Below are 27,824 nucleotides of genomic sequence, written 5' to 3'. Positions count from 1 at the left end.
CATAGCCATAGCCGTTATGACAGATCCCAATGTTTGCCACGTGTAGCGTCGTGTGGCCAAGATTTCACCGGCTTTGAAGTGGGCGATAACTGCAAACGCCGGCGGCCGGCGAGCATGCAACGAGCGCTTCACACATTTTCAACTGTGCCTCGCTTTCTGTAGATGAAGTGCATCCTAGACATCGCTCGTTCCGTAGGTGCTTCCATTCCACTGACAGAACCGGTCATTTCGGCTTGATCGGTCGCAGTTTCCCGGCGCTCGCGCTGCCAACTTAATATCTTAGGCCTAGGTGAGCATCTCATTCGCCTTTTAAACTTGTTCGTTGAGTGTTGACGCTTGTTTTGGGGGTATTTCTTGGTTTTATTGACTTCCTGAAAAGGGCTGTGCACAAGAACGACCTTGCACGAGGGCTATTTGTCGTGTAATGATGACGCCAAAAAATGAGTAAGTGAGTCCGCTCGCCCCGGCGAAGTGACTCGCTGAGTGTTATCGTGTAGTCTGCATCAAATATCGTTACACGTAAGCGTCTATGTTGCGCTGGCGGGAGCTTTGCTAGCTTGGTGCGTAGCTTTGACCTAGCAGTGCCTTAAAGGAAATGATCATTTTGTGCTATGGGCACGCGTGATGTATGATCAATAAGCTGTATATGACATATGACACGCAAATAAACCCCATCTATCCATGAAAAAAAAGAAAAAAAAAAAGTCCGTATGATATCTTTATTTTTGTTTCCGAATATATGGGGCACGTGCCACGCGACGAATGAAAAAAAAAAATGTTTTTAAGGATATACGAACATGGACATGTGTTTAAGGTTGTGGGCGCAGTCAAGCAGGAAAAAAAAAAACGAGAAATCGACTCACCTATGACTGCTAGATCTTGTTTGGTGTGAGAAACTAGAAGTTGGAATGCTTTATTGCCCGGGGTGGCCAGAGTGGCATAGCGCAGGAGTGGCACATAAAAATGATTCCCCGGAGAAATAGTAACTATAATTTTTTATATTCACATTTCGTCCAATATCCCGGTGACAGGTGCCTACGGTAACTTTTTTCTTTTCTTTTTTGTTGCAATGCAGGTCAGGCAGTAATTGCTCAAGATGAGTTCAACAGGCTCCGTGCTCTACAAGCGCTCGTCATGGTGGGTACGGATGAACCCCGACAAGCAGGAGACGCTGCTCAAGATGTCCATCCTCTCCATGGCTGCCGTCCTGTGTAAGTGTCCCTCTTCCGCTTGCACCGGTCTGCTGTGACTCTAGAACAGCATTGAAAGGAAACCCAGCCATAGATCTCGCAGACTCCTAAATCAAGTGATAGAGAAATATTTGCTCTAATCTAGAATTGACAAGTTGAATTTCCTAGGTTGCAGGTTTAGAGTAACAGAATAAGCCCCTCCCACAAAGCTGTCTGCTTGCCGTGATTGGTGGCTTCCTCCTGTCCACCCGTCCCCCTCTGCACCTTTCGCCCTGCTAAAGTGGAAAGGGCAGAGGGCTCTAAGGAGGAGTTTGTCCCGCTATTCTAAACCTGCAACAGGCTATGGCGGAAGTACGAAAGGTGCCACAAAACTTTGACTTCAGTGGTTGCACAGGCCTCGCACGAGATGTTTGTTTCACCTTTTGTTGCTGCATGCTCATCAATGAAGTGACTCATCACCTGAGGTGTAAACAAGCGTCACATGGTGCAGTCGAACCAATGGCATATGGTGGTCACTCTCGGGATGAGAACGACAGGGAGCTCCCTCGATCGTCCTGGCTCTAGCACGAGCCGTAGCCAGAATTCTACAAAATACAAGGAACGCGTTCTAGAGGCCGAGAGTCTAAAAGAGATGCCCGCCGTTCTCGTCCTGTTGGTAACCGTAGTAACCCTTCAGCCGACTCTAGACGAAAGCCCGCTTTGAGAAAAATGTCCTCCGGCCTTGCAGCATTCGTGTGCCGGCTGTTCTCGGTGCTGCGCTTCGAGAGCGTCATCCACGAGTTCGACCCCTACTTCAACTACCGGACGACGCGGTACCTGGCCGAGGAGGGCTTTTACAGCTTCCACAACTGGTTCGACGACCGGGCCTGGTACCCGCTGGGCAGGATCATTGGCGGCACCATCTACCCTGGTGAGACCGCCGCCGGGATTTGATACGTCCCTGCACTCGTTGCGGTCAGACTTCATTTCATCAGAAGTGCAAGCACAACTGAAGCTTTGGAGGCCGGTTCGCCAATTTGCGTTTGAGTGCAACTGAGTGTGTACTCGACCACGTCGTAAGCACTTGAAATGGCTCACGACAGAGCGTGTTTGCGATTTAATGGTAGACGCCTCCTGCGCAGGTTGGGTGCACGTCTGCATGCAGATAGAGCAAGGCATCCTCGCTACGTCGGCACTTGCTGCAGTGTTTCCCAAACTCTGCTACCCTGCAACCCACCAGAAAAAATATATTGTGTAGTGTCCCCCCCCCTATAAAGATTATTGTGACGCCACCCGACTTCTCTAGTTCAGCGCATAAACAGTAATACAAAAAATTAATACTGAAATTTTATTTGACAGTTAAATATAGGCTGAGTGACCAGCTAAGCTAAAAACCGTCGCAGAAAAGGACACTTGCTATCAGGAGTGACTGTTTCTAATGACTAAAGCGAGCTTGCTTGTTAAAGCACATTAATTGGAAATGAAGGTAGTGTATGATCACTGCGACTCTCAGTTTGGGCTCGATGTCGAGCTGCGACCTGTACTTTGTTTTCGCGGATACCACCCCAGTGAAGCCAAGTTTGCATTTGTTTTTCCGAGCCGCTTCGTAACCCCCCACTGAATCCGTCGCAACCCACGGTTTGGGAAACACTGCATTACCAGTATTACAAGCATACTTCGACTTTGCTTCACCCTATTCTTATTTTTGACATATCAGTCTTTAGTATTGGGCCTTGGTAGGTCCTACAGTGGATAGTAGCTAAACCTTCATTGCCGGACAATCAAAGAGAAAACCAATGTGCTTCTTTAAATTATGCGTCCTCACGTTTCCACGTCTCTCTGCAATGCCTTCACTGTTGCCCAGGTTTCTTATTACCATTGTTTCCTGTTTTTCCCACCTCATATCACGGAAGCTGTGATTGGGTCCAATGGGAATTGTCCGTTTTTTTTCTGCTCAGGTTTGATGGTCACGTCAGCAGCACTGTACCACGCACTCCAGTTCCTCCACATTACGGTGGACATCCGTAATGTGTGTGTTTTCCTGGCACCTTTCTTCTCCAGCCTGACCACCCTGGTCACTTTCCTGCTTACCAAAGAGCTCAGGGTGAGTGGTGAGGGTCAGCGCCGAAGGCCTGTCACCCCCGAGAAAAAAATTGCCCATTCAGGTCACTCTTGTGCGTTCATAATCTTAAAAATGCGACTAAACAAGGAGCTCGACTAAATGAAGCTATGTTTGATTAATTCTACGTGTGCATTGTGCAATGCTACACAGGTGTGTCAACATCAATTTGCATTTGGAAGCCTCTTTTCCGTTGGGTACTCTTTGAAGTAAATGATAATTAAGGTCTTTCTATCTCAAAGTGCCTTTAGATTCCTGTGGCAGTTTGTTTAGACCAGATTATAATTTCTCGTGCCAACTAATCCGCAAGTGTGGTGACAACAAAAAAAAAAAACAGAAAATGCAAAATAATGTATTCTGGCGAGCCAGTTCCTTTAAAATCAAACGAGCCAGCTGCACTCATGTTTGAATTCAATTTTGTCAACCAGTATAGCTACAGTTTTTGTGTCAAAAGCATGAAGGTAGGAAGAAGAGGAGGGCCGTGTACTGGCTCAAGCCAGCCAAACAAGAATATCCCAAGTGAAGCCGGAAGTAGAGGACGCGGTCGGTGGGAATGCCCCCAAGGGTGACCAAAAGCCTAGCCAAAACTGCTGTCCTTTCCATCCAATAACGTCTTTTGGTTTTGGTCATCGTTGGGGGCGTGTCCCGCCAAACTGAAAGTCTCCCCCGGCTTCACCTCTGATGGCGTCATGTCGCCTCCAGAAGCTTCCCACCTCCATGGTCAGAAGCCTCGTGCAAGCTTTCTGTTACTGTCTAAATAAATAGATAAAAAAAAAAAGGCATCTGGAAATCAGATTGTAATGTTGCCTGTTTTCTATACAGTGTATATCCCAAGTTCCATAGCATTGTTTTGCATCCCTTCAGCTTTGCTTAGTCTTGTTTTTATTGTAAAACTTCTGAATTTACTATCTTCTTTCTTTTTTTGTGCAGGACACATCCTCCGGCCTGGTGGCAGCCGCCATGATCTCCATTGTTCCTGGCTACATTTCTCGGTCGGTGGCCGGCTCGTATGACAATGAGGGCATTGCCATCTTCTGCATGCTGCTCACCTACTACATGTGGATCAAGGCAGTAAAGACTGGAGCCATCTCGTGGGCCGCCCTTTGTGGACTGGCTTATTTCTACATGGTGAGAATGTCTGTACTATGTGGAGATGTAACATGGGCAACATTGGTGCGGTGGTAGCACAATGTCAGTGATAGGTTGGCAACATTGGCACGATGTTGGCATAATTTGTCATCCCGGTGATATCCCACACCACCTGGTGATAGTTACGAGATTGCAGAGGGTAAACAAATTGGCAAAGGAAAGAAATCATACTTTTGGTTCTTAATTTCTTGGCTAGGTGGTGCAAGCTACCGTCCGATATAAAGGGCACAGCCGTTAGCATCTATCCATGCATCCATAATCTTGGTGATAAATTGTCAGCATTTGCCGGGTGACTGCCTTCTGTCGGTAATAGGTCGTGAGCATTAACCTGATGGTGGCAACAGGATGGCAGCATTGACCAAATATTGGCATAGTGGTGGCAATATGTTGGCAAGAGCTTGGCAAGAGGTGAAGCTCCAGGCAAAGAGCAGGAGAGGCCGTGGAATCGCTACGGTCAAGGCCCTCTGGGGGATACAACCGGTACAAAATGACCCGTGCAGCGTAGAAGATGGTCGCGGTGCCGGGGCTTGCGTTTGGAAATGGCATGCTGCATCATTCGTCATGAATCCGGGAATGCCTTGAGGCGCGACAGATAGAAGTTAGGCGGGCAACTCTGGGGGCCGGCAGAGGAGCACGAAACGAGGCCGTACAAGGTGACATGGGGTGGGCCAGTTTCGATGCCAGGGAGGCCCGAGCAAGTCTATGTATTGAGCGGTGCCCTAGTAGTATGAGGAAGTGCGCTGGGTGGGACAAGTGTACAAATATGTACACCTGAAGAGCATCTCGACCTAATGGGTGCATCGAGCGCGCCAGCTGTCCCCAAGGTATGGCGTGAGCGACCCCCTCCTCTACCCGGCCGAAGAACAGCAAGAAGGACAACAGGAAGACGTACGGGCCAGGGTGAACAAAAGAGAGACTCAGCGGTGGGCTGAGACACCGGCACAAAAGTCGGTGATTACCCTGTACGCTAGAGAGAAGCATCCAGGAAAGTGGACTCGCACTCCCGCTATTGTCTGAGACGCGCCCCCTCCACTTTCTTTCTCCTCCTTTTCTCAGTTTGCGCGCCTATGAAACGGTCGTCTTCTCCTTCTTGTCAACTGCCGGCTCGTCTGCTTTGTTCCTTAAGTAGAGCGCACGTTTTTAGTTCCCATTTTGCTCACTTAAATTGAACATAGATTGTTGCCTTGTTTTCTTACAAAGCTGTGGGTGTTTCATTTTGAGTCCTGGAGATGTGTGGGTTGATGCTCAGTTGAAAGTGAGTATGTGGCGAGCTTTCGGAGGAAGAAACATGCCTTGAAAGAGACGCCAAAGGTTTCTCTCGCAATTGCGCCACTGCCATCGGCACCGCCGGAATCGTCGGATATGCCGGGAAGATCGGCCGGGTCGCCTGCCGAAGACATCCCGGGTTCAAGCCTACCACAGGCCGTTTCTTGAGCTCAGGAGGTATGGTGCGAGTCGACTCCACTACCACTCTGTGGCCGAGCAGGCACAATCTGTCCAACGAGAGGAGGAATACAAGCGTGCCTTATTGGAAAAGTCGGCGACTCGGCACAAGTTTAATCTTCTCGGCGTCGATGCAGGAGGCCGGACAAGCAGTGCGGGGGGCAGTTAATTGCCGTGAACACAAAGGTCTGGAACGACCTCTTCGTGCAGACGAAGTGTGGAAGCTGCAGTGCGGGAACACCGACGATGACCGAGGCTACAAACAAGGAGTGTAGCTTAGCAGTCAGACTTTCACTCGTCTGCACCACATGCGAGTTCGAGAAAACAAAGTTCTTTTCTCAAAGAGTATCCATAACAGCAAAGATCGCTCCTTTCGAAGTGAACGTGCGGGCCACGAATTGGGATTCGGTCCCGTGCACAAACTCGTCCTACCGTGCGTGGCCTACACCACAAGACCTTCAACGGACACTCAAAACTTTTGTGCCTGCCTGCAAAAACTGCAAGTGCAAGTAAAGCTGCCAGTGTAACGGTTGTGAAGAAGCTGCATGCTTCTTTACAACTGCCTCAGTGTATGCAGACTTCTCGAACCCTGTTGCCAACATCGACGTTGTCTTTGATGGATCCTAGATTACCAGGGTACGCAGCTCCTACCTTGACATGCGCTGCATCGTCGAACTGTATTCGGGCCTGGCCCTCGGTAACATGTGGTCTACACAAACTTTTGCCTCGGTTGTGCCCTGGGACCAAACCCGGAGGAAGAGGGGTACGGGGACTGGTACACAGCCTCCGAATGTCGAAGGAACATCGACTGTAAAGCTGGTCGCACGGAGGTTGAAGCTGCATTGACCATGTTTCAAAGGTCCCTGGCGAAGCAGGGAATGTGCTACACCGCCGTTCTCTCGGATGGCGGCAGTCAAACCTTTCGTGCGTTGACAGAGGCAGAAGTGTATGGCTTTGTCGAAGTTGAGAAGAAGTTCTGTATCAATCATCTCTACAAGCAGATGGAGGCTGGCTTGCGCAACCTCGTGGACAAGAATAAAGCTCTAGGCAAAGCACTTGGTGGAAGGGGCAAGCTGGCTCGGGAGAAGCTAGAGATCCAGGACTACTATGGCTATGCTCTCAGGAACAACAGCAACCACGCATGTTCCGGGGATGCAGAAGGCAGTTGAGACGGCCCTCCTGCACATGGTGTCCACGGACAGCACCCCAGACCACAGCAAGTATCCCAATGGAGCCGAGTCCCGGTGCAGGTTCAACAGGGCCTTGGCAAACAGTGAGTCTCCTCCACCGCACAAGAATCCGCTTCCGGATTGTGTTCGGGCTGCACTTGAGCCCGTGTCGGCAACGAAGATCCACTGGCATGGTGCAGTGAGGGCAAGACCCAGAATGCCGGCGAGAGCCTACATTCGGTCATCGAGATGCAGACGTCCAAAAATGCGAAGGCCTCCCTGGACAGCGTGAAGAGGGCTACAGCTGAGGCTGTTGCCGCCTACAACCGGAGAAGGAGGTTGACCAGTGAGTTCATTGCCGTGAGCCTGGGCTATGCAACCGGTAACTGCCTCGAATGCCAAAGTGTGGAAGAGGACAGTCTCCGTTTGCATAAGGCAAATGCTGCACACCAGAGCAGCAGCAGCGCAAAGGAGAGTACGCCAAGTGACACGAGGCAGGAGCAGCTCAGGATTTTAGCCCCGGACAGTTGTAAAGGCACTACACAGACCAAAGGCCCTTTTTAGGGCCCAACAAAATTGTGTTTGGGGTCTCTAACCTTTTGCTGACCCCTTCCGTTGTCTCTCGTAAAATCAACTCATTGATTCGGCAAATTTTTTTTTATTGTATTTTTTTTATTAGTTAATTCAAGCACGTTATAATAAATACTTAAAATCGAAATAATAAAAACGTAAAAGACATGAACAAAAACAAGATCATCAAGGCTTTCCTCACTGAGAATGCAAGAAACAATGTGTCATCGGCTTCTCTAACATTATCAAGACAGGAAATAGGATTTCTTAAATCAGAGCTGTAAAAATCATGGAACTCAACTTAGAAGGAACAGACATTACTACGACACATTGCTTTGCTTGCTTCCCCCACCCCTTTCCTTTGGTTTCCCAATCCCATTCCCCCTCTCCTCTCCTCCCCCCCTTATCTGCATAAAAGTTTAGAGTAAAACATGAAGTTTTGTCACCAGAATTAAACATTGTTGCTATTTGAAAGAAAGTGGTCATCCATGTGCGTCTTTTGTGTTTTTATTCTTTCATATTTAAGTTTCTTTTTAAGTCTCTTAGAGGTTCCCATGTATAGATACAGTCGATTTTATCTCAATTTTTTTCAGAAAGAACTACTCCAGATATTGAGAAAACTTATTGCATAGGATCCGTCATACAATTTTCTGCAATCACTTTCAAAACTTCAGCTACGATTTACTCAGCTTCTCATTTTATGTCTTTATTCTTAGCCTTATGGAGGTTTTGAAAGGTTTTTTTTTGAAGGATTTCTATAAACATTATGGCATTTAATTCAGAAAGAGTGAACTGTGAAGCTATGCTATATTTGTATGGCTGGATGCACTTGAACAAGTTTTGTTAGGGATAATGTGACCTCGTTATATTTTATAAATAGGGTACTTGACATAGTTAGACTAGGTAATCTTTTTGACAAAAAGTATAGATAGCATAGGTCTGCTTGGCGTGTCTTTAGCTTCCAATCCACATTACTTATAAACACAAATTTCTTATTAAAAAGGACCTTAAGGGGATGCTGAACCGAAATCTGGATTCCCCAAAACGTGCGGCAAAAGCATGCAACGGGATGCTACAAGCACCAAAACATCACTCATACAGCGATATCTCGAACGGATGACCGTATTTTTTTAAAGAAAGAGGCGCATTTGGAAGGAATATTGACGTCATGTTTTTCCGAGAAGGAGAGGGAACGGCCTCGCGTCTTCTCCGCCTCGCGGCCTTGAGGGAGCGAAGCGAAGAGAGGAGGAAACTAAGTGTCTTGACGTCATGCGCCTCGTCGGCCTGGTTCAACCTCGAGCTCTTTTTCCAAAAATACGGCCGTCCATTTGAGATATTGCCTTACTAGTAGTGTTGTAGGGTTGGTAGCATCCCGCCTACATCTCCAGCATTGTTTTTTTTAAATCCAAATTTCGGTTCACCATCCCTTTAAAGCCCCATAACAAATTAACTAATTAGGCTTCATAATTCTTTATGTAACTCGAAAAGTAATTCAGACGTCAAATCCAATTGCACACTTGAAAAGAGGGTGACAAAACACATAGACAGTAATTTTCATTACAAGATGTGCCTAAATAGAAAAGTTAATTTTACAACTTTTTTTTTTTACCCGTTCGTCATTGCAATTGTTCAGTGCTGCCCCGGCCCCCAGTGGATGGGTTCCCCCATCACTTCCGCCGATTCAAAAGGGGTCTTCTAAATATCTGTGGTTGAGAACCACTGATCTATTGAACTAAGCTGCCGTTGTTCGTAGTCGGAGAATTCCAGCTCCGGGCCGATTGCCTGACCGACCTCCCTCTGCAGGTGTCGTCGTGGGGAGGCTACGTCTTCCTCATCAACTTGATCCCTCTGCACGTGCTGGCCCTGATGGCTACCGGACGTTTCTCCCACCGCATCTACACTGCGTACAGCACGGTGAGAATTTCGTCTTGTGCAGGCTCTGCGCTTGTGTGACCTGTGTGTGTGTGTGTTGTTCCCCTTTCTGTTCCTTGGTCTCGTGTTTACTTGACTGTGAAAGTTCACCAATTCGTGTGCATGTTCTCTGTTACTGTTACCGTTCATACAGTGTTGGATAAAGTACATCTAGAAAGTACTTGAAGTAAAGTACAGAGTCAACCTATAAAGCACTTATTTGTTGAAAAATCATAATTTGGTGATACAAATTTAAGAAGACCGAATTTGGGGAATGCAGTTTGAAGTTGATGTGCTTTCCTCGGAAAGTACCAGAAAAAATAAAAAAGTAAAGTACAAGTACATACTCAGAGAATGTACTTCAAGTAAAGTACAAGTTTTCTAATCCTACTCGAAGTAGTACTTTAAGTACAATGTATTTGAAGTACTTCCCAACTCTGCTTTTATAACACTAATTCACAGTTATGCTTTATGACTTGTTTGTGCGGTGGAGTTGTTGCTGTTGGCTTTTTTCTATCAAAGTTTGCAATTTCTGCCGTCTGGTGAAGTGAAACTGCAGAAACTTTTGTGAAAGTGTAGGACAAGTAAGAAATCTGTGACATCACTGACCACTCCTCTGGGTTGTAGAAGAGCACATATTTTTGAAAACTATCATTTCTTCATGCTTTATTTTTTTAAGACTAAGGTGAAATATTTTCTTAACATGTTAGTGACATCCTTTAGGAGTATAATGCAGTGATGTCTCGTTAATATGGACACCTGTGTTCCCCCCATAACGTGCCCGTAATGTGTGTTGTCCGTAATAAAGACGAAAATGTATGCATTTACCTTTACCCAATCCGTCCCTGAAAATGGTGCCTACAAAGCGGGGCATCTATAATAATGAGGCTTGCATTACCGAGATACGAGCGTATGCACACTTCTGACTGGGTTTGCATCGAAGGTACATGTTGTAATCTAGTGTTCTGATTTCTCTCTGTTTTGTTTCTGTTGCAGTTGTATGTGCTGGGGACACTGCTGTCAATGCAGATCTCTTTTGTGGGCTTCCAGCCCGTCCAGTCCTCTGAGCACATGGCTGTGAGTGCAAGCTTTGCTCTTTTCTTTTAGAACTTAAGAGTTCCCAGCGGTTTACGCTTTCATTTGTTATTTGAGTATGCTTCGTTGCCAGACCAATGATTGCTCAGTTGGTCGAAATTGCGTAGCAAGCCGTCACGTACCAAGCCACTTAGGAATTTTACGGGATATGAAACGTGCGCCACCTGAGACGGGTGCTTAGTATTTTATAGTGTGTGCTCGATGCTACCTTCTAAAAATTTTCAGCAGAAAAATGGTGCAGGGCATTTTCTACCATTTGTTTTCTCTGCAAAAGTTGTGCTTGTTAAGGTTGCCAGACACCGTTCTGTTGTTGGGAAGGGAGTTCACCGTAACGAGCCTTGTATGTGCTAACCAGTGCAATGCATTCTTTTACAAAGCGACATTATTACATGTAGTGATTTTTTTAACGCAGAATGTGTTTTATGGGTCGTTTTTTACGAGAAAATTGCCATGAACGGGCGTCATAGCGAGTGCCGTGAACGAGTGACACACTGGGAACATTGCAGATGTTAAAATTATGTATGAATAGAATCTTTCGTTTTTGAGCTTATATTTTAAAAAAAACGGGGGTAACAATCGGGTGCTCTGTTCCAAAATGGTACTAATCGGGTTTTTCAATAAATTATTTTGAAATCCGGGCTTTACAGGTAATCTTTAATAATACATGTGTACTGAACAATAAAAGGCATTCATATTCAATATATAGATTTTTTTTTTAGAGCGCAGCTCTTAGGGGCCCGTTTCCGGCTTGAGCGGCGTCGCCGTCGCCGTCAACGTAACCGCGCGGTGCATTATGGGAAGTGTCCCATAATGCACCGCGCGAGCCCCCCCACCGGGGTCACGTGACCTCGTGGGGGGCACGTGACCCCCCCCCCCCCCCCGAGGTCACGTGACCTCGAGGGGGGTCACGTGACCCCCGCCGATGTCGGGTCACCGATGACGTCATCGTCACTGATGACGTCACCGGCATCCACATCGTCATCGTCATCATCACTGATGACGTCACCGGCATCCACATTGTCATCGTCATCATCACTGATGACGTTACTGACATCCGCATCGTCATCGTCATCAGTGACGTCACTGATGTCGTCACCGGCATCCGCATCGTCATCGTCATCATCACTGATGCCGTCATCAGTGACGTCACTGATGACGTCACCGACTTTCGCATCGTCATCATCACTGGTGAAGTCATCAGTGACGTCACTAATGACGTCATCGGTATCCGCATCGTCATCGTCACTGATGACGTCATCAGTGACGTCAGTGTTGACATCTTCGTCATTGGGGGGGGTCACGTGACCCCCCAAGGTCACGTGACCCCCCTGGTTAGTTGAACCCCCCTTCCCCCAGTACCCTTCCCTCCTCCTCCTCAAGAGCTGCGCTCTAATTCGGCGTTACATGGAGTTGTAAGCGGCTTTCACTTTTTAGAGCGCAGCTCTTAGGGGCCCGTTTCCAGCCTGAGCGGCGTCGCCGTTGGCGTCGGCGTCGCCGTCGCCGTCGGCGTCGGCGTCGGCGTAACCGCGCCCCTCCCTCTCCTCCTCCTCCCTCTCTTTCTCCCCCTCCTCCTCCCCCTCCTCCTCCTCCCCCTTCTCCTCCTCCCCTCCTCCGCCCTTCCTCCTCCTCCTCCCCCTCCTCCTCCTCCTCCCCTCATTGTCCGGCTTGAGCGGCAAGGAGGAAAGCAGTACGAAGGTGGAGGAGGGGGGGAGGAGAGACGAGGAGGCGGAGGCGAGGGGAGGGGAGGAGCTTGAAGGACGAGGAGGTGGTAAAGGAGAGGGAGGGGGAGCAGGAGGGGAGGAGGACTAGCAGGCATGATCACGAGGGAGGAGGAGGAATATACCCTCCACTCCTCCTCCTCAAGAGCTGCGCTCCAATTCGGCGTTACAGGAAGTTGTAAACGGCTTTCACTTTTTTATTGCCCAGTTATTGAAGTATTTAAGATAGCATTGAAACATGGTACAAGAGCTCACTTGGGCTTTTCAGTTTTTAATAATCCGTGTCGCTCACATACTCTTCTGCACGCACAGCACCTCTGTGTCTGTCCTTGGCCTGTCTGGCCTTTGGACAAATATGAATTGAGAGAACATTCTCTCAACATCATAGCTTACGCGTAGAATTGCAATGCACAACAATATCACTTCAGTTAGACAGGAACAAAATATCTGCTGTTCGGGGCAGGGTTTTCGTAGCAGAGTAATTTAGAAAATGGTGAAATTCAATTTCTGAGTTGGGGGAAAAATCTAGTTGAACCCGATTTTCAAGAAACATGTTCGGGGTGCAAATAATCGGGAAATATAGGGTTTAAGCCGAAAATGAAGGACCCTATATATAAATTCCAAGCCCTGGTAGAGCTTGGACCTGGGTCGATGTGGCGGCAATCGGATGCTGTAGCCACCGACCTTTTGGCGCAGCTGGTCTGGATGGGGATTTAATTTAAATGCAAACACACTGGCTAGAGTGGCAGGTTCTGGAGCAAAACAGTGGAATAGATAAAAAGGAATGAAATATGAAAATAAAATAATAAAAATATATAAAACGTAAAGAAAAATAATGAAATGAAAAAGGGATAATAAAAAGAATGAAAAAGGTAGCACCGAGGGCACACGGAGCATGATTTGTGCGGGACACATCCTGTGCTCCTGGTCTTTGTCAGCACGATTGAGCCTGTACAGTTGAACCTCGATGTAACGAAGTCGGTAAAATTCGCAATTTACTTCGTTACATCGAAATTTCGCTAAATCGAAATTTGGCTTTAGCATGCGAAAAAAAAAAAAATTCCGAAACATTTTACGGGTATGAAAACTCACCGAAAATGACATTTATTTAGGGGCAAAGTAGTCCGCGAGTTTTGCTTGCGCCTTGTCCGACAGTAGCAGCGGCGTCGGCGGCGTCATACGGCGTTCGAGCGCCCAGAGCGCTTGCACGGCATCTTGCTGCCCATGCGACGCCGTGTATCTCCTCAGTACGTCCATTGCGTCGAGCACTTCCCGAGTGCTCGTGATCTCGGCAGTTTCTTCAGGATGGCGTCCAAAACGTTTGCTTTCTCATCCAAAGAAAGAACTTTACGTTTCCTTATGGCAGCAAGCACGTAAGTGAACCACCCGGTTAAAAAATAAAGCTGTTTAGTTTAGGCGTTTAGGCGGTGCCAATGTTTCCAACCTACACAGCACTCTTGACCGCACAGTTTACTTGCCCCCTTGCGCCCACAGTGTGCTTGCGCCTTTGCTTTTAATCGGTCTTTTCGGTCTTCTCCTAGATGGCACTGCCCGTGCCGTCGCGCGGATCGCGCGGTCGCGCCATCACGTCGCTCCCCCGCTGAAGTTGGCTCCCGCGCTACCCGCGGTACAGTGGACTATGATGATCAGTGAATGTCAGTGGTGATGCTGTTATGCCGTGTTAACTTTTTGCTCGGCATTTTCTGGCCAGCCTCGCGGAATCCGCTTTGCCGCATGCCTCGCCGGCGCTACCGGCGCCGCATCCTCGGGCAGCCTAGGAACGTTGGAAGGCCTGTCCCCGTGAAGTAACCTATCAAGCGCTCGCGTTTGCGCATAATTTTTTTTTTTAACCACAATTTTTTTGCGAAGTTGTTTTTTAGAGTTGATTTATTTATTGCCTTCTATGGCAATGGCGCTTCGTTATATTGAAATAGCAGCAAAATAGAGTTCGTTATATAGGGGCTAAAAATACATGGGGTCTACGGGCAAGAAATTATGAAAAATAAAATACTTCGTTAAATCGAGGATTTCGTTACATTGAAGTTCGTTATATCGAGGTTCGACTGTATGACTTTTTTCTGACTTGGCTGCTAGTGGGGCTTTTGGCACCTTTTCGTTCAACCCTCGGGTACTGTCACCGACCGTATCGTTTTTTGCCGGGAGATGAATCCCCATTGTTTGTTTTGTCAGGAGGTAAGACCGTCCGGGAACCTCGTGAATGCATTTTTCGAGGGAACCAGCGCGTGTAAACGAAAACCGGTATTTCTGTCCCATTCATTGTGAATGTGAAGTGTTTATTCCGAGTAGTATAGTTTGGTTTCATGGTCCCGTTAATAGTAATAATGAAAACGACCTTTACTGGCTCGGGAGAGCCGCGGCATCGCAGAAAGGCAGCAAGCCCTCATTACAAAGGCCTGCGGTGCCGCTTGTTTGGTCGGCGACAGGATGACAGCCCTTTAGATGCTCCGCCCCAAGCGTGAGCTTTCTGCCTTCGGTAGCGTCGCACGTGCAGCCAAAGCTTGGCGGAAAGGCAACGGGCATGCGCTGAAGACGGAGCGTCTACCGGCTTCTTAGTGTGTCACCGATCACAGTGAAGAGGTGATTACGATACGTAACCTCGTGGCCTATGTCGCGTCGCTGTTGTTGCAGGCCCTGGGCGTGTTCGGGCTGTGCCAGCTGCACGCCTTTGTGGACTATGTGCGCTCGAAGCTGCCCCGGGAGCAGTTTGAGCTGCTCTTCCGCACCGTGGTGCTGGCCACGGCGGGGGTCACCCTGGCCGTGGGTGGAGTCCTCACCGTCCTCGGCAGTATCCTTTCGCTCGTCCTCGGAGCCGGGTTGCAAGGCGTTAGGAGCTTGACACTATTTTTCCCTGGGTTAAAGAGAATGAAACTTGCGAGGGAATTTCGAGACATCCAAGGTGCGATACGAAATCCCTCCGTAATAATGAATAGAGAAATGCGTCGGTGCCCATGGAGAATTCTTCGGTGATGTGAAAAACCTTTGAGGTAAGTGGAGGTTTAAGGTAATTAGACTCATAGCTAACAAGCTGCTATTACCAGTAGGTCACCACCTTGTTCTGAACTATTTGCACAAACCTGACAGTTGCGTCGGCAGACTCCCTTCCCATTACTTTTCTCACGTCTTTCCCAGATTGATTTTTCTTGTTTCTAATCCACAGCACGTACACTCGCGTTACAAGCCCACTCTTGACGGACCGCAAAAATCAATTTCTTGACGTGTCGTGCTGCGATTCACTACGGAGGAGCAGCTAGGTGGTGGAAATATAGAGCGAAAGTGTCGAGGAATGAACTTGCCTCATTCAAAAAAGGAAAACCAAACTGTTTTGGGCAGTGTACTGCGGGCACCCGCCTGACTAAGGTTAGGCGGGTGCTCGCAGTCGCGACTTCGTCCCGTTGCGCCCCGTCTTCCTGAGCTCGCGACGTCCGGCAGAGATCTCGCCATGGACGGGGCGCTTCTACTCGCTGCTGGACCCGTCGTACGCCAAGAACAACATCCCCATCATCGCCTCGGTGTCGGAGCACCAGCCCACCTCGTGGTCCTCCTTCTACTTCGACCTGCAACTGCTCGTCTTCATGTTCCCCGTGGGGCTGTACTTCTGCTTCAGCAAGTTGACCGACGCCAACATCTTCATCATACTCTACGGCATCACCAGCATCTACTTTGCCGTGAGTTTCAGCGCCTCTCGTCGCTACGTAGAGTAACTGTTTAGGCTCTGCTTGCGGAGCCAGAGTATTGCGTTCCTTTTCCTCTCGCCGCCAACTCCGTAGTGGTGGACAAGTGGTCACATGCGCTGAGCTGGATCCAACCTTCACGCGGGAAAGCGACCTTGCAAGCACTGAGTTTCGGATTGAGCACGTTTCTCGCTTTGCGTTTGCGAAATATACATCCTACACTACAATTTAATGAACTGCAAGGTTCCTCGACCATTGAATATTTTGTGTAGCCACTGGGTACGGTATAATCACATTTTTTTATAACCTGAGTGACGTTTTAAAATACGCTTCCAAAGTCTGGGAAGCAGAAAACAAGTATGACGATCTCGTTGCCCACGTCTGCGCAGCTGCGGTTCGCGAAGGAATGACGTTTTCGTCGGCTGCTACATTCTACCAAGGGCACAGAGAGAAACAGGAAAGAAACGACAGCGCACGCACGGCACGTCGCCGTGCTATAATTTTTTTTTGCTCCGCACGCCGCAGTACGCCGCCTCACAGCCATGCCATCTGCGCCTTTTTAAAGCTGGAGTTACGACAAGTCAAATCTAATTTTCTTACTGGTTCGTTGACCTGATATATAGGTAGGTGCAAACAAGGTTTTCTTTAGGCAAGACAAAAAAGAAGTGCCTGTGTCCGTGGCATGTGCGCAGACTGGGAGATCGAAGGCTTACCAAGTGGTTTTATATAAATTTTTCGTTTTTTTTCGAGGTCTGAGTAATTGCCAAGTGCAGTGTGATCAAACACTTTCTTCGAGTGAGTACAGTGAAACGGATTAGGTAGGCTTTGCAGTATTAATTGTAATCATAATAAATTTTTTTTCGAAAGGGTAGAAAGCAGGGTTAGTTGGTACGGCATCAAATGCATGCAAACAGTGTGCAAAACACGAGACAAGAAAAGAAATGCGGGAGACAAACAAATGCTCGTTTGTCTCGCATGCTTCTTCTCTAGTCCCAATTTGTTGCGCACACTTTTTCCAACATATTCAATTTCGTTTTCTTCGCTTAAAGTGGGGCGAACGAGTGTCCTCATTGACGAGTCTGGGCCTGGGGCTTTGCCAATGCGCTTTCAGGGCGTCATGGTGCGTCTAATGCTGGTCCTTGCCCCCGTCATGTGCATCCTGGCCGGCATCGGTGTGTCCGCGATGCTCACCACCTACTCGAAGCAGATGGATGCGGTGCCCGTGGACAAGAAGGGGCGCAAGCACGAGGGGAACTACTTCATGCGCAGCGAGGTGCGTGTCCCCCCTGGTGGAGCTTGAAAACGCCTCGTCTATTTCTAGTCAAGCGTTCTTTACGTTGCTCTTTATAAACCTTCGAAGCGGGAGGGGATCGGCCAATGTTCGGTGCAACGCTGCATGGCTCTCCGCTCTCGTTGCAGCGGCAAAGCCATTTTACACAGTGCAGTTTATTTTGCGAAACCATGTGTGCATCATTATTGTGATATCACCGTCATCATTACCACTGCCATTATTCTCTATCATCAGCACCACCACTGCCATCATCATTATCGCCATCACTGCACTTGCACAGTTTTGTGCAAAAAACACTATATGAAATGGCCCTTGCGAATTTGTATGACGCAAACAAAAGCTTTAGTCTCGCGAACGTTCCTCGAGTACCGAATGTTTTTAGAGTGTAGATGAAAGTGCTGTGTCATTCTTGGGAGTTCATCTTTGACACATGAAAGGTATCCATGCGACTGTAGAAAAAGAGGAAGTCCTTCGCTGGAGTTACTATCTTATTTTCCGGACTATCGTTTGTACCCGGCGCATAGTCTGCAAGGGCAAATTAAGGTCGATAAAACAATTTTCCTTGAGTAGTCTGCACCTTGTGCATGTTCCACACGTAACAGAGTTGCGTGCCGCACATCTTGAAAAATTCACGTTTTATTAGCGCACGGAGGAGCTTGTACCGTACAGAAGTCATCAATAATGCAATCTGTCGCTCATAAAATCCACCACATTTTGTCACAGTGACCAATCTCGTAAAATGAATCCTTGCATAGTCTGCAGCTGTAGATAAAGTGGGCTCGTGATAATTATAACTCTGATATTTCATACTTCTGGGCGCTTGAAACAAATTTCAAAATTTTTTGTTGTTTCGCTATGTATTTAATGTATTCATAAGCCGCTTAATTCGAAAGGCGTTTTCATACAATTCATACTTTACATACATTCATGCATAAGAGGTTCTTTTTGTGTGTGTGTGTGTTCATGAATTTTGAATATGTTCATTATGTGTGTGCACGAATTTTCAATATATTCATTGTGTGTATGCAATCCATGTACCCCCCCGCATAATGCCAGTAGGTAATTTGTGTCAATAAATAAATAAATACTTTGTGTCTTTCTGGCCTCTTTGAGTGCGCTTCTTTCCATGCACCGGTGCACTGCAGAGAGGCAACACCCGCGGAGCTTGCTTCCGCGGGTGTTGCTTTTTCGCAGTGCACCGGGTCTGGGTGAGAAGTGCATTCAACGGGGCTGAGAAGACACAATCAGAGGAAAAATTAATTTTTTTAAACAGCCTAGCTGGAAAAAGAGTGTCATAAAACAAAATTTACATTGAAAAATTTTTTTTTGTGGAGCTATATTTACGGTGCAAAACAAATTTATAGTTGGCGCCTACGGGAGCCCCTGGAAAAGTGGCCGCTATGGTGACGTGATGCTTGCACCCTTTTGGGAGATTCATATGGGCTCTAAAAGTTACTCATTAATCTTCGTTTGAAGTGCAACAAAAAAACGAAGATTATTAAGTAACTTTTGGAGCCCCAAGGGAGCTCCTGAAAGAGTGCAAGCACCATGTGATAGGCCTGTGCCAATCAGAAATTTCTGACCGGCACAGGTCTACCACGTGACCAGTGACAGCTCTCGTGGGTGTCAACTAAAACTTCAATTCGCACCGTAAATATAGTTCTAAATATTTTGTTCGCTTGTCGTAAATTCATTTTATGGCATCCTTTTCTTGTCCAAATTGTTTTAAAAAAATGTTTTTCCCTTTGCATGTGTCTTTTAAACAAAGCACACGGGCACCACGCGGAAATTTCCGCAGCAACTTGCACGGTCGCTGTGACGTGGTTGCATGGCATAGGTCCACGTCACAGGGTCCACGCAAGTTGCTACGAAAACTGCTGCGCGGTGCCTGTTATCATCACTCGTGTTTCCCCCGCTTAATAGTCCATGTTAGACAAGTTTTTGATATTTCAAGCTTCTGACAATTCAAACAATTTCTGGCTTCCTGGAGTTTTCATTAATGAGAGCCTACTGTACTCCGCACCAGATAAAACATGTATAGTCAATGGACCATAGTCCAAAAGTATGGTATAACAAGTTGTAGATTTTGCCCTTTCAAATGCGCGAAGTTGTGCCAGAAGTTGCATGACCGCTGTGTGGGACCTTGTCCTTTCCAGGTTGCGCAGGGCTTTGTGGCCATGATGTCCATCCTGCTGGTGTCGTACACGATGCACTGCACGTGGGTGACCTCGGAGGCCTACTCCTCTCCCTCCATCGTGCTCTCGGCCAGGGGCCACGACGGCTCGCGCATCATCTTCGACGACTTCAGGGAGGCCTACTACTGGCTGCGCCACAACACGCCAGAGGTGCAGGGGGAAGGGAAGGGGCTTTCGTAACGCTCTGTTTCACCCGACGACGGACTGCGGTGGACGCTACGAGCCATCCTGGCAAGTTTAGCGTTTCGGACGGATCACGTCCCACGCGTCACGTAACCCCTGCCGAAGGTTACGTGACTCTTGTACAGCCTAGTATTGGCTTCGCTGATTTACAGCGTCTGCTGCGGTTCGTCATCAGGTTGCAGTTTGGCCTTGCTGGCTGTGCTATGAGGCTTTTCTTTAGGACTGTCTGGTCTCTAGAAATTTTCTAAAGGTCCTCGTAGCCTCTTGGAAAAGGGTGCGACAATCGTTGCAGCAACTTTCATTATGACGAATACTGTTCGGAGTTTGGTAGTCCGGCTTGTTTAGTGGTTTCGTGAGTGCTTGGCAAATTGCATGCCATCAGTGCCCATGAAAAGAGCACTAAAGTTCTTTTAGGGGCGAAGCTCCTTAGGGGCTAGCCATGTCCGTATGTCCGTCCGCCGTCGGGTGCACGTGCTCCTGCTCGTGAGCTCACGTGCTCACGAGCACATGACCACGTGCTCCCGTGCTCGTGTAGGGCAAAAAAAAACCGCATCTCCACGTGGCGAATGATGTTGATTGGGGCGAAGCTCTGGTGGTGCTTGTCTGCGTTGATGGTGAGCCACAGCATGCCGAACCTTTCGTTCGTTTCCATCCATGTCAGAAAGAGAATGTGTGGTGTGGAACGTGGTTATATACGCATTTGAGCATTTGACCGCAGCGTGACATGGATGAAAACGAACGAAAGGCTCAGCATGCTGCGGCTCACCGTCTACGCAGACAAGCACCACCAGAGCTTCGCCCCAATCAACATCATTCACCACGTGGAGATGCGGTTGTTTTTTTGAGGTCCTTGTTTTCTGGTCATAGCTCAAATTACGAGCTCTAAGCATCTTAGAAAGCCCGAAATTACATTCACGCGTGGCCGATTTTGTTTATTAAAAAAGTGATCAAAGCTTCCGACACTTACTGTTGGCGCAGAACGAAAGATAGTGCCACCAAGCTTTGGTGAATATGGTCAAACGACAGACAGTGCTTTCTAGCCACTCACGAGCGATGGGTTCCCGCGTGGACGAGCGGCCGACCAGCCCCTCTCGCCCACGCACGAACCTATCGCTCGCGAGTGGCCGACAAGCGCTGTCTGTCGTTCGACCGTATTCAGCAAGGTTCGGTGGCGCCATCTGTCGTTCTGTGCCAACAGTAAGTGTCGAGATTTTTTATCACTCTTTTAATGTGCAAATTGGCCGCGCATGAATGTAATTTTGGGTTTTTAGGATGCTTAGAGCTCATAGATCGAATTATGGCAATAAAACGAGAATCTCGAAAAGCACTTTAGTGCCCCTTTAAGGAACACTGGCGCATTTCGTCTAGTGGTTTTGCGAGTGCTTGGTAAGCTGCACGCTACTAGCGCAACTGGTGCAACGTTCTCGGCGATGCGTGACTGCAGGACGCCAAGGTGATGTCGTGGTGGGACTATGGCTACCAGATCACGGCCATGGCGAACCGCACGATTTTGGTGGACAACAACACGTGGAACAACACGCACATCTCGAGGGTCGGACAGGCCATGGCCTCGTCGGAGGACCGCGCCTACCAGATCATGCGCGAGCTGGACGTCAACTACGTGCTCGTCATCTTTGGCGGCCTCTCGGGATACTCCTCTGACGGTAGCCATTTATTTTTTCAGCCTCTTTACATTCTTTCACGTACCGTAACATTTCGAGAGATTGCCCACCTAGAATCGTAAGTGAATCGGGTGAAAATAAGAAGTAAGCCGACTTTCGGCATGCCATAAAAAAATGAAGGAAATGCTAGTTTTCGATGTTGTGACCTGCTATAACCAAAGACGACTGTCGTTCCCAGTCGGCGACGTTTGCTTATCCCCTGCCGTGGCGAAGTAACACTATTTCTGCCGAGGTCACCCATGGACAGGGCCTTGCATTTACTAGAAGTGGGCTATCTTTTTGTATTCTTGAAAAAAAAGATAGCAATCATGCCAACCATTGGGGTGGGTTATCTTTTGGGGGTTTGGCGTCTCTGGGAATGTTAAGGTAGTATTTTTTCTTCACGGCTATTGAGCTGCAGATAGTCAAACCCATTTATATCGAACTTGCAATCGACCGTCTACCAGTTCGATGTAGCAAGTAATTCAATATAAAAGTTTTAATGAATTTGACAACAAACAAGCACGACACATTTAGAAAAGTTGTTTACTCTCAAAAGAGCGTCTGTATGTCATGAGGGAGGTGCCATGCGGCTGTTCAGTGGCCTCTTCTTTGTTTTTCAAGGTGTCACCAGCTCACCCTCTCCCCGCTTCCACAAAAAAAAAAAAAAAAAAAATGTTTTTTTTTTTTTTTTGGCAGTTGACGTGGTTAGAGTCCCTCAATCTGTTTCCGCTTGTCTTGCAAGTGGCGTCAAATGAGTCAGTGCACGAGGTCCATGTCTCGAGCGGCCCTTGGAAGCGAATGGCGGCGGAGCACCCGCTCGTGGCACGTGTCTTGCGCGTTCCTACAACAATGGTTGGCGGTACTTGAAAGCGTGAATTTTATAAAAAAAACAAAAACTTAAGACGTGGCTGTCAAAAAGAAAAAAAAAAGCCAGCTTGTTCTGCAAGCTGGTTTTTTCCCAACGCAACCGCTCGCATTGGGGAAAAGCCAGCTTGCAGAGCAAAACGGCGTTCTTGGCAGTTCAATCTATACACCAACTCATGTTTGCAAACAAACCGGAGCGCCCCGAGCGCCCCTAGCGGACGCCACCGGCGCCGCGCATGCGCAAAGGGGGTGTGGGCAAAAAGCTCGCCGTCGCCCATAAACAAACCATTGAAATGCGATGTTGTCGGCGCCGGTGTGAGTCCCCGCACTCTTTTTCGCGTTGGAATTGTTGATTCTACGTCCTCCTAACGATGTCTGACTACTTGAGCAGCGTCAGCGAAATTAACGAGGCTCGTTACACCGCAAAACTTCGCGTGAATATTCTGATATGCGGCGATTCATTCCGCGTGGACGCCGCAGAACGTACGCTAAAGCCTGATTCACATGATGAGATTTCGCTCGCAATTTTCAGTAGCGACGTCGCTCGGACTGCAAAAGCGTGAACCGTAGCTGAGATGGTCGACGTCGATACTGAAAATCGCAAGCAGAATCTAACCAAGTGAATCAGGCATAACAAGTCGGTGATGGCCAGTGGTAGCAAGGATCAACATCTTCTTGTATCTACTGTTTACGTCGAGCCTGCTTACCAACCTTCAAACTTAAGTCTTTTGAGGCCTGCACTTAATTCTTATCGCAAGTACCGGGCCCACGTTTGGTCTACGGGCCGGTGTCCTCTAAAAGAGCAGACGACAAGCAGAAACGTTTGAAAGAGCAGACGACAGTTCGAACGACTAGGCGACCGTTTGAACTTGAAGACGCACTGAACGTAGTTCGCAGGTGGTCCGTACAACTTGACGGTTTTCCGGCGTTCATTTTGGAACAAAACAAATAAGTTTGATGGCCAGTAGTATCCGTGAATTTAACCCAAAATGCTTCACGCCCAAGCAATCGTGGTCCGACGGCTTCTGGTTTTCCCTTTTCACTGGACATATCCGCGTTCTCGGACGAACCGAGCGCATGAAACCTGACCTACAAACCTTTCTCGATACTCTTAGTACAGCCCCAGTCGCAGCATTTTGACGAGAAGGCAAATTTTTGTCTAGTTCCTTTCAAAACAACGCAGGAATACACGTCTCAAATGGGCACTTCCGCCCACAGCCCCGGACCGGAAGTGCGTCCGACGCGCCACCACCACGCCGTGACGTAACAGAGATGAGTTCGTGTATAGGGAGATGCTGCAATTTTCGTTCAATGTAACCGCATTTTACACCAAAGCTGTTTATGGCTAGGGCTACGTGGATTTTTCGTGTGCGTCAACAAAAACTCGGGTCCCGAATTTGATGCAAAATCGCTTCATTCTGTGCAAAAGCTTATACGTCTCATCACTTGGATATGCATTTTCAGTAGATTAGTTATCGATAGACACCATTTTCAAGATCAGTAGACTCTCAGGTAGATAGTAAAGGTTTCTCATAGATTTTTCGCTGTGCGACTCGTGTCGGCCATGTCTACGCTCGCACTGCCCTCTCTTTGTCATCAATCCAAGCGCTTGCGTGCCTAGTTTCCTTTCCTTTCGCCGGGTAACGGTCCCGTCGCACGTGTCTAGTTTCCGCCTGCTTCTCGGGGCGGCAATAGTCCTCGACGTGTGTGCATACCTTTCATCACAATGACCACCGATTAAGACAACAAATGTGTTTGTACCTTTGTTCAAAATTCTGTGTCACATCTGTGTCATGTGATAAACAGCTTCGCTGGTCATCCTCCTTCTCAGAGTGGAATGGCTCATGATTTTTCTATATGCATTTTCATTTCAGCTACTGTTCTGTTCAGAAATAGTTTGATAGAAAGGGTAGTTAGAATTAACTGGGTTCGATATAATTGGGTTTGACTGTAGGGGAACAAAATTAGCCACTGTGCATTGACACTACCAGTCAAAGTGCATGCAAGAAAAAAAATGTGAGTCTTTGGAACAAATTCGGATGAAAATGTGTTTTGGAAGATTTCATAGATGCTCATTACTTGTTTGGTTTTGATAGAAGTGCTTTTGGCGAAATAAGGCATTCAAAACTAGAAGAAATGCAGAACTCTACTGACTTTCTCAGAAACATCTTTTTGTTTTATTACCATTGAAACGCTTGATTGTGGTTTAAAGGCAACACTAAAATCTATGGTGCTCTCAGGAGTAACATTTTGTTACCTTGTTGTTGTCTTTGTCACCTCTAAAATTTTTAGGATCACCTCTAGACTAAAACTTCTTGGTCATAGTACTGTGTTTATGGTGAGAGCTTAAAGGGGCACTAAAATAGATTTTGAAATCATCTTTTTACGGTGCATTTTTGACCTACCTGCCCTAAGCATCCCAGAAAATTTAAAATTGGAGTCATGCGGTGCATTTTCTCTCATTAAAAATGCAACTGAGCATTGCCCCTTTGCCCTAAGCATCCAGAAAAAAACCCAAAATTACAATCATGCATGGCCGTTTTTCCTATTAAAACTGCGACGAAATATCAGTGTGCCCCCTTGTTCCGAGATGCATCTAAAAAAAGGGCGTGTTGCAATGTTCGGCTACGTTTTTTATGTAGAAGGGCCATGCACGACTGTAATTTCGGTTTTCTGGGATGCTTACAGCATGGAGGTCGAATTTGTGTCATAAAAATATGATTTCTGAATCCATTTTAGTGCCCCTTTAATAATTACTGCGGAAGAGGCACTATAAAAACCACTTTTGCTACGACCGATTTTGCTGCTCACAATCGACCATTCTTCCGTTGCGACATGACCTTGCACGTGAGCAGACATCAACAAGTTCCTGTGGATGGTGCGCATTGGAGGCAGCACGGAGCGGGGCCAGCACATCAAGGAGCAGGACTACTACACCTCGTCGGGAGAGTTTAGTGTGGACCGCGAGGGCTCCCCCGTGCTCCTCAACTGCCTCATGTACAAGATGTGCTACTACCGCTTCGGCTCCGTCTACACAGAGGCCGGTGAGTGGGAACACGCCGTGCCAACCATGTGCGCTTGATTTTGGAGCATGCTGGTTACAAGTGAAGCATGTGCATTCACTTCACCAATGTTGATGTGTGAGGGTGATTGGCTCTCTGCAATGACTTGCGTGTCGGCCATTGTGATAGGCACTCCACAGCAACCGGAAAGGCAGTCGTTGTAATTGGCACTCCACATTGATTGGAAAGATGATAGTTGTGACTGGTGCAGAAATGATCAAGCCAATCATTCTGATTGGCTTTCTGAAATAGCACATGGGCATATCATTGTGATTGGCTCTCTGCAATGGCATGTGGGCATATAATTATAACTGGCACTTCATATTGATTGAAGCCCATAATTGTGATTGGCTTTTTGAAGTGATTGGTTAGTAAATCATTGGGATTGGTACTCCACAATGATTGGTGAGTAAATCATTGGGATTGGTTTTGAAATTATTTGAGAGCCGACCACTGCATTTGGTTCCCTGCAGTGATAGAAGAGCCAATCATTCTGGGGAGCTAATTGCAATGGCCTGCTCATCCCCAATGACCTGCTGATTATTGCAATCTATTGAAGGAAGCAGACATAACATACTAACTCGAAAATGGTATCTGCAGTGCGATGAATTAGCATGATGTTTTGCATGTGCAGAGTCCAGCAGATTTTGCCTTTTGAAACAAGCACTTTGTGGATCTTGTCTTTCTCTAAGCACACTCTGTAGATAGTAATCATTGGTTATGTTCTGTTGGAAGATATGTGCAAGGAGCTTTATTCATAAACAGTGCACAGACTCTTTGAATAAATACACTACTTTGCTCCTGAATGGTGGCTAGGTTGAGCAGTGCCTCATATTTGATTGTTGAAATAAGTTGTTTACGTTAATGCCACCTTGTGTCGCAGGTAAGCCACCTGGCTACGACCGGGTGCGCAATGCCGAGATCGGCAACAAGGACTTCGAGCTGGACGTCTTGGAAGAAGCGTACACGACGGAGCACTGGCTGGTTCGAATCTACAAGGTCAAGGATCTACCAAACAGGGGAGTCTGAAGCGCTCAAATCCCGAACCTTTCATCGACGACACGTCACCCCCGTCGCGTCGCATTGACTTCACGTCGTCACGTCATGTTGGACGACGCCTCTTCTCTCGGCCATGTTTCATTCTCCCCCTCGATCGACTCCCTGGTAAAAGTGCTGCCGCTGGGGGGCTGCTCTGGCGGCATTTGTTTGAGCGTCGTCTGAAAGTCTGCCAAGTGTGCGTGTGGGTTTTTCTCTTTTTTTTTTCCACAGTTTTTTTTTTTTACATAATGTACGTTTTCTGGGTGCTATCGTTGGATGTGAGAAAGGGTGGCTGCACATGGAATAAATTTTTTTATGGAAACCAAATACACAATTTGAGTCATGGTGGTTTTGCCGACATCTTGGCCGTTGTTGAATTGTTGCATATTTTTAACCCAAGATACCATTTTACTACATCTTTTTTTTAAATTCAGGTGTTCTAGATTAATCTAAGCTGGATTTGTATTTTTACTATAATGTATAATATGCTGTCGTGTAGAAAATAGAACAAATGTCATATTTGGTGTAGCCTGCAGAGATGATGAGAATTTGCTGGATCATAAAGCTACAAAAGATGTGTGGTTCAGGCCTTCATACGCCTGTACTTCCAGTCCTTGGAAAAGGTTGATGCCATATATTGTGGTTTACCATTAACTCAACACCCATGAAATCAGTAAGTGTGGATGTTCATTTAATGACCATACTTTACCCTTAGGCACTCTCTTCACTGCATGCAAAACAAGTTTGTAAGTATCATGGCAATTTATTTATCAAACTATGAAAGACTGGAGGAGATGATTGTGGAAAAAGTCTAATTTCTAAGTACGTGCAAACAGCAATTTTTATAGAATCGAGTAGTCCTGCCGGTCAAATAATATCAAATCTAATTGCAGAATTCCAGATAATGTGTTACAGTTGCAATGCATTGTAGCGGTCGTGCTAGAAAAAAATGCCAGTCTTAATTTCATTAATATCTAAATATTGTTCACTTTATGGTGTAATGTAATATGGGAAACTTTCATAATTGCCGACATAGTTTACTCTTTGGGGCAAATTTGCAGAAGCAAAACAGGCTTTACCAAAATGCACACACACAAACCCACCTGAAAGAGCTTATTGTTTTTGTGTGCTACTTCACTGCAGGAAAGTGGCACCCACACCTCCACTGCGAAAGTTGTTCGGTCGCATTACCTCTGCCATGGGATAAGTGCATTAGTATTCAAAAGCTGTTCTATTCAAACAATGTTAGGATTACAATTTCTTTTTTATCACTGATCACTACATGGTGAAGATAGAACCAGCTCCATTTATACCTACAAAAGCTATACTTAGTTTCACCATAGGTCAAGGCTAGAACATGCACACACACACAGACTTACAAGCACACCATGGTGCATTCACTGTGCTTGATTGGCATGGAAATATGTCGAATGTTGCGACTTAGCACATTCACACTGCTTGATTTGTCCCATTGGCTCACAACTTCGACTGC

At 47.1% G+C, this 27,824-nt stretch overlaps 1 protein-coding gene across 1 annotated transcript; it reads left to right on the top strand.

Moving 5' to 3' along the window:
• On the top strand, positions 1-26,661 carry LOC115319911 (dolichyl-diphosphooligosaccharide--protein glycosyltransferase subunit STT3A). Its single transcript, XM_029979947.3, has 14 exons — positions 1-289; positions 1,076-1,211; positions 1,918-2,100; positions 3,128-3,273; positions 4,219-4,416; positions 9,423-9,533; positions 10,527-10,607; positions 14,993-15,149; positions 15,794-16,029; positions 17,147-17,308; positions 19,483-19,671; positions 21,149-21,368; positions 25,088-25,276; positions 26,178-26,661. Exons 2-14 carry the CDS (start codon positions 1,097-1,099, stop codon positions 26,321-26,323), a joined length of 2,133 nt encoding a protein of 710 aa, XP_029835807.1. The 5' UTR covers positions 1-289; positions 1,076-1,096; the 3' UTR covers positions 26,324-26,661.
• Positions 26,662-27,824: the final 1,163 nt, after the last annotated feature.

The sequence above is a fragment of the Ixodes scapularis genome, unplaced genomic scaffold (assembly GCF_016920785.2).
Source record: "Ixodes scapularis isolate PalLabHiFi unplaced genomic scaffold, ASM1692078v2 PGA_scaffold49__6_contigs__length_1374808, whole genome shotgun sequence".
Taxonomy (NCBI): Eukaryota; Metazoa; Arthropoda; class Arachnida; order Ixodida; family Ixodidae; genus Ixodes; species Ixodes scapularis.
Note: the sequence above shows the minus strand (reverse complement) of the source record. Positions and strands in the feature narration are given on the sequence as shown.